General features: G+C 50.8%; 1 protein-coding gene across 1 annotated transcript in view; it reads left to right on the forward strand.

Moving 5' to 3' along the window:
• The window catches only part of LOC119971676 (anoctamin-9-like), a 411,929-nt gene that overhangs the window by 30,467 nt on the left and 360,323 nt on the right, over positions 1-21,139 (forward strand). The window contains exon 2 of the mRNA XM_038807554.1: positions 15,994-16,065. Coding sequence (XP_038663482.1) covers positions 15,994-16,065 — 72 coding nt within the window. The remainder of the gene's footprint in view (positions 1-15,993; positions 16,066-21,139) is intronic.

Consider the following 21,139-nt stretch of genomic DNA (forward strand, 5'->3'; position numbering starts at 1 on the left):
ACTAGTGGGGTGCCACAAGGTTCAGTCCTTGGGCCCCAACTATTTACAATCTAAATTAACGCTTGGATACAGGAATACAAGGTTCTATAGTCAGATTTGCAGATGACACTAAAATAGGTGGGATAGTAAGTTGCAATGAGGAAATATGAAACTTACAAATGGATATAGACAGGTTAGGTGAATGGACCAAAATGTGGCAGATGGAGTTTAACATGGCCATCCATTTTGGTCAGGAAAATGGGGAGACAACTTATGATCTAAATGTGGAGAGTCTTTGGGGTGCTCCGGTGCAGAGGGATTTGGGTGGCCTCATGCATGAGTCACAGAAAACTAGCATGCAGGTACAGCAGGTAATAAAGCGAATGGAAGCTCCTCCAAGCTCTGGAAACCATCATCAATAAAGAGATTCCCAAATCTCTTGATCCTTGCCCACTGCTACCTCCGAAACCCTCTGTCCAGGTCCCCTGGAGCGAACCGGTGCCCACACCGCCGCCCCCTCTAACCCCATGTGCTGCCTCCACTGTCCCCACCTCAGGCCGCCACCACCACCGGGCTTGTGGAGTACCTGGCCGGCAAGAATGGTAGAGGTGCTGTTAACAGTGCCCCCAAACTCGTGTCCTTACATGATGCCGCCTCCACCCGCTCTCACACCGACCCCTCCCCCACTACCATTGCAATATTCGCTGCCCAATAGTAATTAACTGGTCCGAAAGCACCCCCTCATCTGATCTACCAACCGACCCAAATTCAATTTATGCAGCTGCTCCCAGTCCCGCACCATCTGGATACCCAAATATCGAAAGCTCCCTCCCACCACATTGAATGACATCTCACCCAATCTCTTCTCCCGCCCCCTCGCCTGGAACGCAAAGAACTCACTCTTACCATATTCAATTTGTATTCCGAAAACCATCCAAATTCGTATAATATCCCCATAATCCCTCCAATCGTAGTAGATCGTCCGCGTAAAGCAAGACCCTGTGCTCCCCTCCGCCCCGTACTACCCTCTGCCAGGACCTCGACGCTCTCAATGCCAATTCCAGCGGCTCTATAGCCAAGTCAAACAGCAGTGGGGAAAGTGGACATCCCTGCCTTGTCCCCTGGTGCAACCTGAAGTAAATGATCTCACTCGATTCATCCGCACACTCGCCATTGGTATCGCAACCGAACCCAGTCCACAAATCCCTGCCCAAACCCAAACCGTTCCAGGACTTCTCATAAGTATTCCCATTCCACCCGATCAAAGGCCTTCTTTGCATCCCTGGCCACCACCACCTCAACCTGGCGCCCCTCTAGAGACATTATAATTACATTAAGCATCCTAATGTTGTCGCCAGATGTTGCTCCTTAACGAACCCCATCTGGTCCTCCCCTATTACCCCTGGTAATAGTCTTTGATGCTTGTGGCCAGGATCTTCGCCAGTAGTTTGGCATCCACATTTAACAGGGAGACCGGTGTGTATGACCCACAGTTTTCCGGGTCCTTATCCCACTTTAAAATTAGGTAGATCGACGCTTGTGGCAACGTCCGGGGGAGCACTCCCAACTCCATTGCTTCATTGAAGGCCCTTACCAACAGCGATCCCAACACCCCTGAGAACTTCCACTGGGTATCCTTCCGGTCCCGGGGCCTTACACGATTCCATTGCCTCCAACCTCTCTGCTACTTCACAAGCCCAGTTGGGGCCTTCCACCAGCTCCTCATCAACCTTCGGGAATTCCAACCCACCCAGAATCCGCCTCATCCCATCTTCCCTGGTGGGGGTTCCGACTCGTACAATTTGCTATAAAACTCCCTAAACATAAACATCGCATTCACCCCCGCCGGGTCCAAGACCACATCCCCACCTGTGTCCTTTACTTTTCCAATCTCCCTCACTGCCTCCTGCTTCCTCAACTGGTGCGCTGACATCTTGCTTGCTTTCTCCCCATACCCATGTCCCCCCCCGTTTCATCCTTCTCAACTGCCCTACCGCCTTACCCATGGATAACAGCCCGAATTCCATTTGCAACTTCTGCCGTTCCTTTAACAGCCCTTCTTCCTGGGCCTCTGCATCTCTCCTGTCCACCTGCAGGATTTCTTCCACTAGCCTTTCTATCTCCATTCGCTCTGCCTTCTCCCTGTGTGCACGAATCAAAATAAACTCTCCCCTGACTCCTGCCTTCAGTGCCTCCCAAACTATACCTGCCGACATCTCCCTCGTATCATTAATTTCTACATACCCCCGGATGGCCTTCCTCACCCGCTCACGCACCTCTTCCTCCGCTAACAGACCCACATCCAGCCTCCATTGCGGGTGCAGGGCTCCCTCTTTGCTCACTCGTAAATCCACCCAATGCGGGGCATGGTTTGACACCAGTATCGCTGAATACTCAACATCCACCTCCCTGCCAACAACGTCTTGCCCAGCAGAAAGTAATCTATTCGGGAGTACACCTTGTGCACATGGGGTAAAACGAGAATTCTTTCACCCTCGGCCTCCCAAACCTCCGCAGATCCACCCCCCCATGTGCTCCCTGAACCCCTGAAGCTTCTTAGCTGTAGCCGACATCCTCCCCGACCTCAAGCTTAACCGCTCCAGCCTTGGATCCAGGTCCCTATTAAAGTTCCCTCCCCTCCAATTTCCAGCTTATCATAACGTACCTTCCCCCAGAGTCCGCTACTATATTTCCCATCTTGAATGCCACCCGCTTATTGACCAAAATCGCCACTCCCTTCATTTTAAAGTCCAGTCCCGAATGAAATACTTGCCCAACACATCCCTTTCTCAGCCTAACCTGTTCCCCCACCTTCAGGTGCGTCTCTTGTAGCTTGGCCACATCCGCCTTCAATTGCTTTAAGTGTGCGAACACACAGGCCCTCTCAACTGGCCCATTCAATCCTTGCATGTTCCACGTGACCAGCCCGGTCAGGGGGCAATCTGCTCCACCCCACACCGACCAATCATAGTCCCTCTTGGGCCAGCGTCCCGTCCGTACCGCCCCAGGCCTGCCCTCGGGCACCCATTATCATCGATCCTCCTTCACTTACACTTTAAAAGCCCTACCTCTGCCAACATTACTTCCTCCCCCCGCAATCCCAAAGCAACAACCCCTGTCCCCATCCCCCCACTGACCTTCTACTCACCCCCCTCATTGCGCTTCCATGAACTAACCCACCCATCTAGCCTGGAGCCCCCGCCCATGGCGCCTACTGTTTTACCCCCCACTGATTCCCCTCACCCCCCGCTCAAACATTAGTGCAAACAAGCAAAAACATCCACTCCCCAACCGCAAACAAAGAAACGAATCCCCCATCCCTTAACAAAGAGCAAACCTGAAGCCGAAAAAGAAAGAAATGGCCCCAAACACAAGTTAACAGCCGCATTTACAGCATTTCCACCAAAGTTCAAAGTCCACTTTCCCCTGCCAGTCCATTGTCTTTAACTAAATCTACCGCATCCTCTGCCGAACCAAAGTACAAATCCCGGCCTTCATAGGTCACCCACAGACGTGCCGCGTACTGTAGCCCAAACTTCACCCCCTTCTTTTAAAGGGCTGCCGTGACCTTAATAAAGCTCACTCGTCTCTTGGCCAGCTCTGCACCCAGGTCTTGGTACACTCGGATTTCACTGCCCTCCCAGGTGTAGTACCTCGTCTTCCTGGCCCACCTCATAATTTTCTCCTTGTCCAAGAACCGGTGCAACCGCACCGCCATCGCCCTCAGTGGCTCGTTCCCCTGGGGCTTCCTCATTAGCTCCCTGTGCGCTTGTTGGAACCAACAATTCTACGGACACGTGCTTGTAGGATTAGAATAGCGGTTTTAATATACTCACAACAGAGCCAGCCTATTAGCCATTGAACTTTCGGTGAACTGGCTGGCTGACCATGTGGCACTGATCTTTTATACACCAGCTTCCGGGGGAGGAGTCCTGGCAGAGCCAAGGGAGAAGCCCCGTACAACTCGAGCATTCCCAGAGCTACTCCCCCTGGAGGACAGGTAGTGCATCTGCACTTACAATACAGACACATGTATATACAGATTATAATCCGGTGTGAATCACATTCACCACAGCGCTCTATTCACATCCAGAGGCTGTGAAAACACACCCTCTCCTCGCAGCTTTTCCTGCACCCTTCCCACATAAAAGCCAGCATCGGCTCCTTCACTCCCCTCCGGCAGGTCCACGACCCTTATGTTCTGCCTGTGTGACTGGTTCTCCAGGTCTTCAACCTTCTCCTGGAGCCGCTTTGTGCTCGTCCTGCGTCAGCCCCATCTCCGCTGCCATCGAGGCGACTGCTCCCCGTGTTCCCCACCACCTCCTCCATCTTCTGTATCGCCTGACTCTGGGCTGGCAGCTTCGTTTCCATCTGGTCGACCAGGGCAAGGTTCTCCAGATTCTCCTTCCGTTGCTGGGTGAACTTCTCGTTCAAGAAGCTCACCAGCTGGTCCGTCGACCACTGAACTGGCAGGGCTTCTCCTTGCCCCTCCACCATCTCCACGTGGGCCGCAGGCACCGCACCGGCTGCAACCGACTGATTCCCTCTTTTTCGACCACTTCTGGCCCTCCACTCCAAACACCAGAGGGTCAAACTCTTCCACTCACTCTCCTGCACCTTTTTTCCGTCTCACATCCACCTGTTAACTAGGGAAAAGGTCAGAAAAAGCTGCCACGAGCAGGAGCCAGCCACCAAATGGCCGCCACTGGAAGTCATCATGGGAAATTTCAACAACTCCGGATAAACTAGCAGAAGGAAGTATAAGGCCATAAGATGTCGGGAGCCGCAGTCAGCCACTCAGCCCATTGAGTGTACTTTGCCATTCATTAAGATCATAGATGATCTGAAATAATCCTCAAATTCACTTTCCCGCCTTATCCCCATAACCCTTTATTCCCTTACTGATTAAAAATCTGTCAATCTCAGCCTTGAACATACTTAATGGCCCAGTCTCCACAGTTCTCTGTGGTAAAGAATTCCACCGATTCACTACCCGTACTCTTTGATTATGCCCTCTTTCCTTGACTTTTCCACAAGAGGAAACATCCTATCAGCATCTACCCTGTCAAACTCCCTGAGAATCTTATATGCCTCAACTAGATTACCTCACATTCTTATAAACTCCAATGAATACAGGCCCAACCTGTTCAACCTCTCCTCATAAGAAAATCTCTCCATACCTGGGATCAATCCAATGAACCTCCACCATTCATTATGATCATGGCTGATCATCTAATCAATAACCTGTTCCTGCTTTTACCCCCATGTCCTTTGATTCCTTTTGCCCCAAGTGTTATATCTACTTCCTTGAAAATATACAGGACGGGATTCTCCAGTTTGCCTTCCACGTTTTCCGGGAGCAGCGAATACAGTAAACCAAATTGAAGGACGTGCAAGTGAAAGACTGTTTAACTTGAAAGGAGTATTTGGGGCCTTGAATGCTGAGGAGGGAGGAGGTAAAGAGGCAGGTGTTGCACCTTTTTCAATTACAAGGGAAGGTGCAGTGATAAGGGGAGGGTGAGTTGGGTGTGATTGCAGGAGTGGACCAGGATGTCACGGAGGGAATGGTCCCTGTGGAATGCTCAAGGGGGGTGGGGAGGGAGGGGTGCAGTAATCTTGGTAACATGTGTTTTGTAGTAGCATCATGCTGGGAATTGCGGAGGATGCTCCTTGGATGCGTAGGTTAGTGGGGTAAAAAATGAGGACAAGGCGGACCCTATTATGGTTCTGGGAGGGAGGGGAAGTGTGAGGGCAGACAAGGACGCTGGGTTGAACTTGTTGAGTGTCCTGTTAACCACAGATGGGGGGACACCTCAGTTAAGGAAAAAAGCATAATTTTCAAAGGTAAAATCATCAGAACAGATGTGACAGAGGTAGAGAAACTGGGAGAGTGGGGTGGAGTCCTTACAGGAAGAGGTGTATGAGGAGCTATAGTTGAGTTAACTGCAGTAATCGATAGATTGGTAATGTACATTGGTGATCAGTCTGTCAGTAGAAATGGAGAGAAATTAAGGGAAGTGAAGTGTTGGAGATGGACCATGTGAAGATGAAAAAGGGGTGGATATTGGAAGCAAAATTGATAAATCCATCTGGTTCAGGCGAGAACATTAAACGGCACCGATACAGCTATAAATGTCACGGAAATAGAGTTGCGAGAGCGGGCCTGAGTGTTCCACATAACCCACAAAAAGACAGGTATAACTGGAACCCATGTGGGTAGTGTCATAGGGGTGTGCCTTTATGAAATATTTTTGTCTTATCACATGGCTTCAGTGATGGCATTGTGTGGGTGGAGCTGGGCTGTGGCTCTGTGAGTTTTTACTTTCGTTTTGAGTTTGGAATTGGTTTGTGGCTCTGTGGGTTTTACTTTCGTTTTGAGTTTAGACTGGTTTTGAACTGCGCAGGTTGAAAGAGCTGTCTCTCTATCTTCATTTTAAAAAGCTGTTTCCAGACTGCTTGATAACTTAAAAGAGATAATTGCTTTCCGGATGGAATTCAAACCTGCTGTTTGAAAAGGGAAAAAGAGTATCAATAACAAGTCTCATATCAGTAAGAATGCCGTGTGCTGTGCCACACCTTTGAAAAGAGGTTTCTGGTTCTACTTGGATTTTGTTATTGAATTGGAACAGATAAGGGGGAATTTATTAAGGGTTATACAAAGATTACTGTAGCTGTATGGGGTCTTTATGTTTTTCGTTGATAATAATTCTTACTGTGTGTTTATACAAATGTTAACAAAATTTGTAGAATAAATCTTGTTTTTTGATTAAAAGCGTTGAAGAACTCTGTTGAATAACACCTGAAAGGAAGACTCTTGTGTGCATTGTAACCAAAATCAGTAAACAGTTATAGGTCAGGTGAACTCCATGATATACTTTGGAGTTTTCTAAACCCTGGCCCATAACAATAGCAATACCTTTTATTTGCAGCGAATGAGACAAGTTAAAGGAGAAATTATTAAGTGACAGAACAAGTTCAGACAAAAGAAGGAGAGTGGTGGTGGATGAGGGTTGTTTCGGTCTCGGCTCAAGGAAGAAGTGAAGGTCCCTCAGACCGTCCTGGTGGGGGATGGAGATGTAGAGGGATTGGAAGAGGCAGCAGTTAGGGCCAGGGAACTGGAAATTGTTGATGTGACAGAGGGCATCCGATGAATCACAAAGATATGTCGGAAGAGACTGGATAATGGGATAGAGGATGGAGTCAATTTAGAAAGAAATGAGTTCAGTGCTGCAGGAACAGGCTGATATAATGGGTCTACCGATGCAGCCATGTTTGTGGATTTTGGTAAGGAGGTAGAAGTGGGCTGTGCCGGATTGAGGGACAATGAGATTGGAGGCTGTGGAGTAAAAATCATCAGAGGTGATGAGGTCAGTGACCGTCCTGGAAACAATAGTTTGATGTTCAATGGTGGTGTCATGGTACAGGGGGAGGTAGGAGGAGGTGTCTGAGACTTGGTGCTCAGCCTCTGCAAGATAGAGGTCCGTACCCCAGATAACAATAACACTATCATTGTCAGTAGGTTTGATTATGAGACCAAGGTTGGACTTAAGAGAACGGAATGCATTAAGTTCAGAGGGAGACAGGACAGAGTGGGTGAGAGGGACAGAGAAACTGAGATGGCCGAATTCACGCCAACAGTTCTTAATTAAAAGATCAAGAGCAGGTGGAAGGCAAAGGGTGGAGCCCAGGTAGAGCGAGAATACTGGAGGATCCATTGTACGGGGGGAAAGACTCCCGCACAAAGAAGTGAGCACGGCAATGGAGATGATGAAAGAAGAGTTCAGCAACGTGATGAGCCTGAAATTCATTGAGGATGTAAAGGGATGAAACAGTCCTTTTCTGAGTACAGAACATGCTGCATCAGAGAGGCGAAGGTCAAAGAGTATAGTGAATACATGGCAAGGCCTGGTTTGGAAGAAGGAATGTGGTCAGAGGTATGGCAAGGTGTGGAGGAGCCAGGATGGGCATTGGTATCAGTAAGTTGTTGAAGCTTGCATTCATTAACGCCTGCAAGGAAGATAAAAAAGCTTCTTGTAAGGTGTTGGATGAAAAGAAGAATAAAATGGAACTGGGGACAAGGACAGTTCTGAAAGGAGAGTCAGTGTTCCTGGAGTGGGAGGTTGATTGTGTACATATGGTGGCGCTTGGCACTGAATGTAGATCTCAGAATGCGGTGAAAACAGTGGAGCTTTGTATGTCCTGTGGAGATTTGTGGAAATCTGTGGAGCTTTGTATGTCCTGGAAATACCTAATCCTTGGTGGATTCAAAATTAAGGTTGAAACTTGAATTGAAATCTACGTGGGATGAGTCAGAGACGAGAGAGTCACTGAGGAAGGAAGCGGGTTTTGGTAAACACGTCAAACAGCAAGAAGCAATGAAAGTGAACATGGTGAAAGAGACAAATTAAATCCCTTCGAAGAGAAGTACTTCGTCAAGGAAGGCATTCCTGGAAGAGAAATAGCAGTGAATCAAACATTAAAGTAAGCAAAATAATGCAGAAGCTGGAATCTGAAAAAAAAACAGGGGCACAATTCAGCGGCCTCACCCCGCACTACTTGATGTCAGGACGAGGCCGTGCCAGTCGCGAGATTTGCGAGGCTCAAAGCGCCTCCCAAGATTTAACTGTGCCTGGGAGTCCTCACTAGGGCGCCGTTTGGTACTGGTTTCCACAAACGTGGATTAAGCGTAATGTCACCTGGTGGGGGGCGGGGGGGAATCTCCCAGGCCATTAGAGACCTCCAGAGAAACTCTGCCAGTGCCAGGTGTCAGGTTGGCACTGCCAGTGATCGGTCCTGAGGGGGTATTCCTGGGGATCTCCACTAGTTTGTGAGGTTAAAACTGTTGTGGGGGGCGGTGAAGATCAGGGCAGCCAGAAGAAATGGCGCCCAATCTACGAAGAACCTTTCCTGCTGGACTCGCCAGCAGGAAATGACTCAAGTGTGACCTCAACGGAGAAAAACCTCCCGTAGCCAAAAAATGGTAAAGTGCCGTTGAATAGCGGGGCTCGCCGCTGCAGCCGTTGAGAAACATCCCGCTAAATGCACCCAAAACTGGACATGGATTGTTTTCTGTTGAATTGCACGCAGTGTTCAAGACTTGGAATAAGAATGATAGAAATAGGACAAATACTAATGTAAACGATTGGAAAATAAGCAATTATTTGGTAAAACTGAAAATGAGCAGAGAAAATCTTGAAAAAAATCGGAGTTGGACTATACATTAAATGTATACCGCCCATGCTAAATAAGCCCTGCCTCATAAAGTTACCGACCAATCAGCAGTTCTGTTCTGCCAGGATCAGTGGGCACTGCTGGTATTGCAGAAGACTTGGCAGGAAGAGCTGCCATGGATGCCCCCAAATCTAGGTCAATCCGGGATCTCGTTGGGCAGGCCCATTGAACATAAGGGGCAGGATTCTTTGGAAACCGGCGGGGCGGGCAACTCCGGCGCAAAGGAGTGGCGTGAACCACTCCGGCGTCGGGCCGTCCCGAAGGTGCGGAATCCTCCGCACCTTCAGGGGCTAGGCCGACGCCAGAGTGCTTTGCGCCGCGCCGCCTGGCGCGGAAGGGGCTTTGTGCTGCGCCAACCGGCGCTGAAAGGCCTCCGCCAGCCGGCGCGATTTGGCGCATGCGCGGGAGCGCCAGCATGAGCAGGGGGGGATTCATCTCCGCGCCAGCCATCGTGGATCGTTACACCTGCCGGTGAGGAGGAATAGAGTGCCCCCACAGCACAGGTCCGCCCGCAGATCGGTGAGCTCCGATCGCGGGCCTGGCCACCATGTGGGCACCCCCCGGGGCCAGATCCCGGCGCGCTCCCCCGAGGACTCAGGAGGCTGCCCGCAAAGCCAGGTCCCGCCGGTAAGTACCTGTCGTAACATACGCTGGCAGGACTGGCTGAAAAATGGGTGGCCACTCGGCCTATCGCGGGCTGGAGAATCGCCGGTGTGGCCACTGCCAATGGCCCCCGACTGGCGTGGCACGATTCCCGCCCCCGCCAAATCCCCGGCGCCGGAGAATTCGGCAGCCGACTGAGGCAGGATTCATGCCACCCCCCCCCCCCCCCCCCCCCCCCCCCCCCCCCCCCCCCCCCCCCCGGCGATTCTCTGACCCGGTGGGGCGTCGGAGAATCCCACCCAAGAACTAGGAGCAGGGGTAGGCCATCTGGCCCTTCGAGCCTGCTCCGCTTTATCAATAAGATCATGGCTGATCTTTTTGTGGACTCAGCTCCACTTACCCGCCTGCTCACCATAACCTTTTATTCCTTTACTGTTCACAAATCTATCTTTGCCTTTAAAACATTACACTTGGTCCTCAACTCCTAAACATCTATGTAAATTGTAAACAACTGCGATCCCAACACTGATCCCTGAGGCACACCATCAGCCACTGATCGCCAACCAGATAAACACTTATTTATCCCCATTCTTTGCTTTCTATTAGTTAACCAATCCTCTATCCATGCTAATACATTACCTGTAACAGCATGCAACTTTATCTTAGGCAGCAACCCAATGCCTTCTGGAAATCCAGATACACGATAACCACCGGTTCCCCATTGTTCACCACGCTTGTAATATCCTTTAAAGAATTCCAGTAAATTAGTTAAACAGGATCTGTTTTTCACGAATCCATTCTGCATCTGCCTAATGGGACAATTTGTATCCAGATGTCTAGCTATTTCTTCCTTGATGATAGATTCAAGCATTTTCCCCGCTACAGAAGTTAAGCTTGATGTGTCATCTGTGTTGGTCTAACATCGACTGCAACTGGATGCAGTAAAACGAGAAACAGGCTTCCGACACAGGAGATGGTCCAACACTGTTTTATTGAACCTGTTGATTGCTGTACATAATCTGCTGTGGGTTGACACTCTATTAACCTAACTGATAACCTCCTACTGGCTTGACCAGACTAGCTCTCTATCACATGGTGATGATGTTCATTGGCCTGTGCACTCCGACTATCTCCCTAGCTGTGTCCTGTGAGAGAGGGAGAGCCTTAGTGCCCTGTGGGCATTATAGTGGTGGTATCCTGTCTGGTGATTGGTTGTTTTGTGTCGTGTGTGTTCATTGGTTATCCTATGTGTCAATCACTGCCTGTCTGCATCTCATGATATACATGAGTGGGTATTATGACAAAGCTAATCAGCCTATAGTTACCTGCCTTTCGTCTACTTCCTTTTTTAAACAGTGCCGTCACATTTTCTGTTTTCTAATCTGCCAGAACCGCCCCATAATCCAGGGAATTTTGGGAAATTACCATGAGCGCATATGCTATTTCCCCCGCTGATCCGACCATCAATTAACTCGAGACACGATTGGAAGTAAACTGTGGTTTTAATGGATACAACTGAGCCTGCCTGCGACCAGAAGAACTGAGGGATTGGTAGAGCACCGGGGTTGCAGCCTCTTCGGGTGACTGGGTGGTGACGGTCGGTGTGGATATGAGGGTGGACTCCGGGGGTGTTTCGGTCCTAGCTCCGTTCCTGACGGGTGCAACGGGCGAAGGGGGGCGCGGGAAACATTTAGGCGTGGGGCCACAGGGCGCGGGGAGGTTGGGTGTGGTGTAGTGTGAGGGGTACCTTGGCGGTGGTGGTAGTAGTGGTGAATCCTGCAGGCGCCAGGTCCCGGAGGGAAACTGTGTCCTGACGGCCGTCGGGGTATTCAATAAAGGCGTAGTGTGGGTTCGAGTGTAGCAGTCGTACCCTTTCTACTAGTGGGCCCGTTTTGTGTGTCCGGACGTGCTTCTGGAGGAGAACCGGGCCCGGTGTCCTCAACCAAGATGGGAGCGAAGCCCCCGTGGTAGTGCCCCTAGGGAAAACAAATAATCGCTCGTGAGGGATCTGGTTAGTGGCAGTGCACAGGAGGGACCTAATTGCATGGAGCGCTTTGGGGAGCACCTCCTGCCAGTGGGAGGTCGGGAGATTCCCGATCTCCCGACCAGTCTTCCAGACTGTCGCGTTCTCCCTCTCCACCTGCCCGTTCCCCCTGGGGTTATAGCTGGTAGTCCTGCTCGAGGCGATGCCCTTGTCGAGAAGGTACTGACGCAGCTCGTCGCTCATGAAGGACAAAGCACTGTTGCTGTGTACGTAGCTGGGGAAACCGAACAGAGTGAAGACACTGTGCAGGGCTCTGACGGTGTGGGAGGTCATATCGGGGCACGGGATGGCAAAGGGGAAGGGGGAGAATTCGTCTACGACATTGAGGAAGTAAACATTTCGATTGGTCGAGGGGAGGGGCCCTTTGAAATCGATGCTTAGGCGTTCAAAGGGCCGGGATGCAAAAGCTGGTCGAAATGCTGGTCCAGAGAGGAGGGCTGGTTAAGAAGAACGAACTAAGTGTGGGACCTGTCTTTTATAGGTCCTAGGGCTTCGCGCCCTTTTGGGCGGACCCTTTTCCTGCTGGGAATCGATTGGGTATCTTCCCAATCGATTTGTTTGAATCCCCCCAATACTGAGGCTATCTCTCGGCTACTGGGCGGGCCTTCAGGTGCTTTGTTTTCGAACCCCGCTGGTGCCGGGGTGTCTGGTTTCCCATACACTGTTGCAATCACTTCTCTATTTGTGTCGATTGTCCCTGGGATCGTTCCATTGCTATGTTAACTATCCCGGAGATTGCCTCATTAGTATGCGGAATGTTCGTTTCGGTGCTGTCTGCCCTCTTAGCAGACAGAATACACATTGGCTTGGTGCAGCACTGCTTGTGCTGCAAACATTGTCCATTTTAACCTGCAAGCTTTGGGTTCCTCCATTTTGTATTGAGGGAATGGCCAACTTCGGTGGCTAAACTGTATAATTGGTCGAGCATAGCGAGGGCCTCGGTATACGAGTCGGTACAGTTGAGTTGCGTAGAGATGCGATGGCTCACCCGTGCGTGCAGTAGACTGAGTTTCTGCTCCTCTGTAGTCTCGGAGGTGGTCAATGCAGCCAGGTAGGCCTTGAAACACCGAAGCCAGTGTAGAAAGTTTTCCTTCGCCTCTGCAGCCTGCGGGTCGAGTTCTAGTCGATCCGGTTTGAGGGCTGATTCCATAGTAGTTTTCTTAAGTCTATTAAATTGATGCGACCATCAATACACTCGGACACGATTGGAAGTAAACTGTGGTTTTAATAGAATTACAACTGAGCTGCGCCACCGTGCTGCCCTTAAGAGAAATAAAGTTACATGGGAGGTCAGTCAGTTGAGCGGAATGCATGCTCTATGCTATATAGAAAGTCATGGATTCTACCAATGTCCTACACAACCATATGTGCAGGAAGTGCTGCTAGCTGCAGCAATGTGAACTCTGGGTTTCCGACTGGAGCTGCAGCTGAAGTCACTGTGGTGAATCTGCGAAGTTGAAAGGTGGTCACACCAAAACTTAAGGGCCTGGAGGCAGGCAAAGAAGGAATGGGGGATCACTAGGCTGACCAAGAAAACTAGGCGGGTGGTGGAGGAGTCTCCTGGGGTCCTGCTCAGAAATTGATTTTCCATTATGGAAACTAGTGAGGAAGCTAGAGGAATGCAGTCAGAGCCAGGTTTGTGGCACCACGGGCTACTTGGCTATTCAAGTCGGGAAGAAGAAGAGGATTCATTAGTTAGGGGAATGGACAAGCGTTTCTGTGAATGTAGAAGTGACTCCAGGTTGGTATGTTGCATCCTTGGTGCCAGAGTCAAGAAGGGTGCTCTTTCAGTGGATCACTGCAGACCTGATGGGCTGAATGGCCTCCTTCTGCTCTGTAGGAATTCTATGGTTCTATTCTATGTCACAGAGTGGCTGCAGGATATTTTTCTGGGGAGGGTGAACAGCTCGAGGTTGTGGCCCCCTTTGGTATTAATGACTTAGGTAGGAAGGTATTTATAACCTGCCCGAATCCTATTAGCTCGGGAAAATTGGTTTTTCCATAACTGTTGGGGAGTATGAGCTCGCCTAATAAGGGGAGTGGGGCAATCACTAGTAGTTGCAACTGTATAAATAGACCAGGCCAGTGTGATACTGGTTAGAGAAGGAAGCAGTGGTGAACTACTGCTGCTGTGTACATATTGTTGTAAATAAAGTTAGTTTCTGATTGACTCCACGGACATGTGCTGGATTCTTTTTGACCCTCACAAAAGAAGGGAATGGGGACCTGCAATCAGAATTTAGGGAGCTAGGTAAAAAATTAGAAAGCAGGACCTCAACTGTGGTAATCTTCAGATTGCTCCTGGTGCCACTTGAAAACAAACAAATATAGAGCTCCCTGAATGAAAAAGATGGAAATTAAGACAACAAAGAAAATGTTTGCTTATGACAGGTACAAAATACAGTTGAGAATCAAGAGAAATACTGGAGTTTCTGTGAAAAAGCACATTAGCGATGCAAAGAGGCATTATCAGAAAAGACTGCCAGCCGACACAAAGGGCAGGAGAGACTAAGTGCTGTTTGGATACGAAGGGCTCAATTCAACTAATTGGGAACAAATTCCCATAGCAAGCACGTTTAGCCACGTGTTTCCCGGCTCTTACAGCGCCGAGAAACACATGGAGCCTCAGCGGGGAACGCGCGGCCAAGGCTGCACATAGCCTCTTTTTAGTACACTGGGGAGCTCCACTTGCCAGAATTCCCCAGTGTAACGAGAGACTGGGCTGCCAATGGCGTCCTGATCTCAGAGTCCAACAAAGCATCCCCTGACCCCACCCACCCCCAGCCCGAGCGCACTATGGAGGCTCTCCAGAACACCCAAGCAGGGCACCACTGGCTCGATCGCTCCTACGCAAAGAAATACCAGTGTGGCACCTTGGCAGTGTCAACCTGGCAGTATCAATTCCAGCTGGCAGTGCCCATTCCAGCTGGCAGTGCCACTTGGGCATCTTGGCAACGCCACCTCGGTCCCAGCCTTACACTGCCAGAGTGCCAGGCTGGCACTGCTCTATAAACCCAGGGGGCACCTGCAGTGCCAGGGCTCCACCTGCCCAAAGGGTATGCAGCTGGGGGCCTCCAATCCCCGGGAGACCCCCCACAAGTGACATTACATCTGAATGGTGCTCGCCCTAGGTCTTTGAGATGAAGGGGATGAATCTCAAAGTCTTGGGTACCTCAGGACTGCATATTAGAGTGAGGCTAGCTGTCTCCCTCTAATATACAGATTTGCCAAAAAATGATCCCGCCCACAATGGGCAGGATTTACAACGCAATGTTTTGCAAGATCGTGTTGGATCTTGCTAGGCATCTTGAGCTGGGTAGATCATGGGAGTGGGGTCTCCTGGATTTTATCGGCAAAGCTGTGCATTGTTGAGCAGCATTTCAGGTACAGCATGGCCATTGGATCGTGCCTTAAGTGTTGCTGTCGGGACTGAATTGCGGCGTTTCGCGTTCCTAATGGGGCGCTATTCAGAAAGTGAGTCAGTTCATTTTAGCGGATCAGTTCAGACATGTGGGGTAGGTTGTAGATGTAGGGGGTGTTCAGTTTAGGTCAGGCCTGGGGAGGTTGGGGGATGGTGTTCAATCTGCGGTTGAGGCGAGGGGGGCCGGGTGGGAGGCCGGGTCGGGCTGTCGGGAGGATGTTGGCGGTGGGAGGTTGGACAGGCTTGGAGATTGGTTGCACTGTTGGGGGAATGTTGGTTCAGGTCAGGCCAGGGGACGGTAGTCTGCAGGTAGTAGGGGCTTGGGGAAAGTGCCATGGAGGGTAGTGTGGAGGGGGGGGGGTGAGCAGTCAGACGAGTCCTGTGGTGGTTTCGGGGGGGGGGGTGATCTTTGGGGCATGGGAGAGCCTTCTGGACGTTCTGAGTGGGTCGGTGCCAAAGGATATCCAGAAGATAGAAACGGTCTTAATTCTTCTAACATTTTCTGGGTTATTGTTACTCTATGATAGTTGGAACCATTCTAAGTTTGAGATTTAAATAGCATTATTGGATAGTTACCAGTGCAGAGCAATTGTCCAATTAAAGTTTGCACTTTCCAGGCAAATATCATGAAATCCTTACCTGGGAACCTGTGGGTTGGGGTTTGGGGTATCTCCCAGTTACAGTTCAATGTCATTAAAACCATTTTTTTTTACAGATTGATGAAACAGTTTACCTGGGAACAGCAGATGAAAATGAAATTCTGATGCCTGAGAATGAAGAATTACTGGTAACACAATTCTAATATACAATATTATTCTATACAAATTGAATGGGGCAATAATCACCACTCTACTGTACACCAATGAATCAGAGTTGCAGCCTGCATCTGCTTTAGCTTGCTTCATTAAGCACGTCAGGTTGTGTTAAAAATTAGATTAGAATATTGTTCAATAATTTCAGATCACGTTTGGATTAAATTGAGGATATAATAGTTACAGGTCAAAAGGAAGCTCAAGTTTGATACAACTTAACACTGTCATGTGAGAGTACCTTTAAGAAATGGGTGTTTATAAATGGGTGTGCATATAAAGATTTGTAGTGAGAGTAACTTTAAGAAATGGGTGTTTATTACTGCAGTGATGTCAGAGAGTGGATGGAGCTGGGCTGTCTGTCAGCTTTTTACTTTCGCTTTAGGCTTTTTGCTGCAGGGTGGGTTTGGTTTCATATTAGTTTTGGAGAAGCTGAAATCACAGCAGGATGTGTGTGAATCTCTGCAAGCTTATGAATGTTCATTTGGGGTTTTCAAAGTGGTAACTGCTCGCAGTAGTGAATTTGAACCTGATGTGCTTCTGTTAAAAGGTGTTTTTTAAGTCTTATGGATGTTTGGGAATTTATGAAGGATTACTTAGTGTTGTATTCTTTGGGGAATGTATTTGAATTAATGGTTGCTAATATGTTCACTGTATGTTTTAAAAAGGTTAACTTGATTTCATAGAATAAACATTGTTTTGCTTTAAAAAATACTTTTCCATTTCTGCTATACCACACCTGGAGAGTGGGCCGTGTGCTCCCCATACCACAATCTATTAAAAGTTGTGGGTCAGGTGAACTCAATGATACACTTTGGGGTTCTCTAAACCCTGACCCATAACAACACTATTCACAAGGTCTGATCATAAAGCATCAACTAGAGCTCAAGGTTTTCAAACTTCTCTCTATGGGCACCCTAAAATACTCCAAGGATCCCCCTATGATGAGTCATAAAAGGCAATCAACTATCTGAAGAGAAAACATGTTATTGTAGAAATGTGTTGGTCTCCTTACAACATATTTGTTGTGCTAGAATGGGACAGACTCTGCTTTGTGTAAATGCATTGGAAGCAGTTCAGGGAAGGTCTCCCAGACTAATACCTGGAATAGGCGGGCTGTATAACAGCTGTGCTTGTAACAGCTGGAGTTTAGAAGAGTAATAGGCAACTTGGTTGAAACATACAAGAACCTGAGGGGTTTTGACAGAGTAGATGTGGAGAAGATGTTTCTTCTTGTGGCTCAATCGAGAACGAGGGATCCCTGTTTAAAAATAAGGGGCTGGATTCTCTGTTAGCCGATACTGAAATCAGGAAATACGATCAGGTGGAGAATAGCTTCCAATGTCGAAATCGCGGTAGACACCGGTTTGACGCCAAATCGGAATACTCCGGTCCCGAAAAACGACGTAAACACGGCGCTCGTCGCGCGGCCTGTAAGTACAGTGGGCTTATCATTAGCGGCCCTGACGCCCGATGCTCTGGGGTTTCCGCGATTCAGCACCTCAGATGGACGGATTTCCTGGCGGCATGGTTCTCTTGTGCTTTTAAAAATCGTGAACCTGGCGTCCTGGCTGCTGAGCATGAGAGTGGCGTGGTGTGACTGAGGGCTGCCGGCTCGGCCACCGGCCGTACTGGCTGTGGCGGGGGCGGGCGAGGGGGGGTGGGGGGGGGAGCCTGCCGGGGGTGGAGGAGAGGAGGGGACAGGCCGAGCAGCCAGGGTGCCCCCACCCCACGCACGCACACACACAGGACAGGGGCGGTGCTCAGGCACCGACCGGTATTATGGCTGCCATCTTGCTGACCACCCAGGGCCAGCGAGCACGAGACGCTCTGACAGCCTCCAGGTTCACCGACTAGGAGAGTTGCTGGGCAGGGGCACGGAAACCACAATCTCAGACCCACACCCCCTCACTTCCCACACCACCAAACCACCCGCATGCAACCCCCTCTGTTACACATACCTGCGGTGCAATGAGCTGGGGGAACTGGTTGGCAGTGATAGTGGGTCCAGTCCATGGGATGAAGGATGATGACAACCCCCTCTGTGATGAGCTCTGTGCTCCACATTGTTCGTCAATATCTGACTCATGCCCACAGTAGTACCTTCCACCTGGGTGATCTGTGCATGTGAGCTGGCCAGTCCATCATACGGTCCTGTCAAATTCCTGGGGTGGGCTTCCTGGCACGTCGGGGCAGGGGGTGAGAATGGACGGTACACCCAAGGGGCCTTCACTCATCGCTCAGCCCCCACTCCCACTGCCCAGCACTGACCGCCCCAGCCTCGCACCCATCAGACAGAGGACAGAAGCAAGTTTGAACGGTGTGAACATGTGTTTATTGTGAACAAACATATACGGTCTGTGCCCTAGACCCTATGACTAAACTGTGCCCTGCACCTGTGCCAACTTAACTGGTGTCTAACTTTCTGGCGTCATGGGCCCTAACACTACGCCTAGGTGGCTCCCCAGGTGGTACAGTAGGATTGGAGGTGGACTGCTGTGACTCCTGCCCTGCGACAAGGGTCCCCATTGGCGCATGTCTCCTGGGACGGCCCGGCCTGGATGGGCCCGGCCACTGCTTGGGCGTCCCGGGTGGCGTGGTGCCGCCTTATTTTGCCCGTTACCCACTAGATGCACCAGGGACAGGAGGGAGGGAGCCCGAGGTTCTGTTGTGTTCCGGCACCTCCCATGTGGGAGTCACCGGCACAGGCCCCAGCACCTCCTCCTTCCTCGGGGTGCCCGATGGCCCCGGGCTACTCCATAGGACGGGGGTGCGAGTGGAGCCATCCGCTGAGGCCCCCCCCCCCCGCCACCTGGCGTACCAGTCCTGGAGGCCCGCTCTGATCTCGACGAGGGTCTGCACGTTCGCGGCACTGGAACACAGTGAGGGCCATCTTCATCTGGTACTGCACCACATCACACTACGACTGCCACCACACTGAGGATGTGTGCCACATCAGCCAGTGAGAGGGCCGTGTCCCTCAGGTTCTGTGCCATATCAGCCAGTGAGTGGGCCACGTCCCTCTGGGTGTGGGCCACCTCCTTCTGAGTGTACGCTACGCTGGCCTGCACCTGGGCAATGCCGCTGATGTTCTCAGCAATGGCCTGCTGTGACTGGGCCACGCTGAGGAGCGCCGCTACGATGTCCAGGTGGCTCTGGCACATGGTTGCCTGTGAGAGGGCAGCCCTGTCCTGGGCCTTGGCCCCCGCCTGCACAGAATGTTCCAGGCCTCCACCGTCGCCCCCATTACCTCCACCGCGGACACCACCCATGCGGTTTCGGCCTGGGTGGCACGCATGACCGAGCATCACCCCCTGCTCCTGCACGCGGATGGACTCCTCCACCTACACCCGCAGGTGCTGGACGCCGGCCCCGTGGTCCCTGGGTCTCTGCCTGCATCTGCACTGTGGGTGGGACTGGATACTCCAGGAGCCCGGGACCCGTTCTTGCGGCAACAGGTCCCTGGGGCCGGGCTGCCTTCCGACCATCCGGCCCCTCGGCTGCTCCTACTCCACATGCTGTACCGGACCGACTGTATGGTGCGCACTAGATAGTGTCCCAGCAGCCTCCTTACTAGTGTGCCCAACCGAGGTGATAGTTTCTGGGAGGGTGGAGGGTGTTGGAGACAGCTGTGCCTCCTCTGACCTGAACTCCGTGGTGTCCTGGGTCTCAGGCAGAGAGCTATTGTTCCGGCTGCTCTCTCCATTAGTGCTCGGCTGTCTGAGGGGCACCGGCTCTGACACTGGCTGGGGTGAGGGGCTCCGGATCGACCGGACCCCTCTCTGGCAGGTCCTGTAAGACACAAGATGGCATGTATGGTTAGACAGCTGGACAGGGGTGGGGGGGTGAGGATGAGGGGGGGGGGTGACAGGGTGAGATGGTGAGGGGTGTGGGGGGGGTGAGGATGAGGGGGATGTGGGGGGCTGAGGGGTGGGACTGAGGTGGATGTGGGGGGGGTGAGGGTGAGGGGAGTGGTTGGGGGGGCACACATGTGTCATGAGGATCTCCATCTAGGCAGGGGGTCTCACCTTGCCCGTTGGCGACCTCCCTTTCCTCCGGGCCACCGGCCCTGTCCAGTGCCCTCTGCTCGGGCATGGTGAGAGGCCGCAGGTCTGGTGGTCCCCCTCCGGCCTTCTCCCGCTCCTTGCGGTTGTGCACGGGGACATCCAGCGCAGTTTCGCATGCAAACGGTTGCGTTTCACGTGACGACAGTGCTAGCCCCTTTAGAGTTGCTGAATTGTTGCACCTGTTGAGCCGTTTTTGCCGTTGTAAAAGTCCACAGTTTTCATGCCGGCGTCAGCACTTAGTCTCTCAAAATCAGAGAATCCAGCCCAAGGTCTCACCCATTTAAAATGGAGATGAAGCTAAATTATTTCACTCAGAGGGTCATGAGCCTTTGGAACTTCCTGAAAAGGTGGTGGAAGCAGAGTCTTTGAATATTTTTAAGGCAGAAGAGGCTAGATTCTTAGTAAACAAGGAGGTGATAGGTTATTGAGGGCAGGTGGGATACAGTTGTAATGTTTTTATTAGAACATCATGATTTTATTAATTGGCGGAGCAGGCTCAAGGGGCCGAATGGCCGACTCCTGTTCCTTGCTTGTATGTCCGCAGGAAATTGAGGTATTGGGCCGTGTGGAAGTTATTTCCGTCATTTATGTTGTTTTAACGGGCAGCACGGTGGCCTAGTGGTTAGCACAACCGCCTCATGGCGCTGAAGTCCCAGGTTCGATCCCGGCTCTGGGTCACTGTCCATGTGGAGTTTGCACATTCTCCCCGTGTCTGCGTGGGTTTCGCCCCCACAACCCAAAAAATGTGCAGAGTAGGTGGATTGGCTACGCTAAATTGCCCCTTAATTGGAAAAATAATTGGGTAATCTAAATTTATAAAAAAAATTTTTTTATGTTGTTTTAAAATGCTTTTCCCAAGTTTCCTTGTGCTTTTTGAGCTTTTCTGCCATTTTGCTGCTGAAGCACCAGTGGTCTCTTTTATTCATTGCCATCAGTCAGCTAGTGGTACAATAGAAGCACATCCCCCAGTTTCATCCTGCTATTG

Source organism: Scyliorhinus canicula, chromosome 9 (assembly GCF_902713615.1).
Source record: "Scyliorhinus canicula chromosome 9, sScyCan1.1, whole genome shotgun sequence".
In the NCBI taxonomy this organism is placed as follows: Eukaryota; Metazoa; Chordata; class Chondrichthyes; order Carcharhiniformes; family Scyliorhinidae; genus Scyliorhinus; species Scyliorhinus canicula.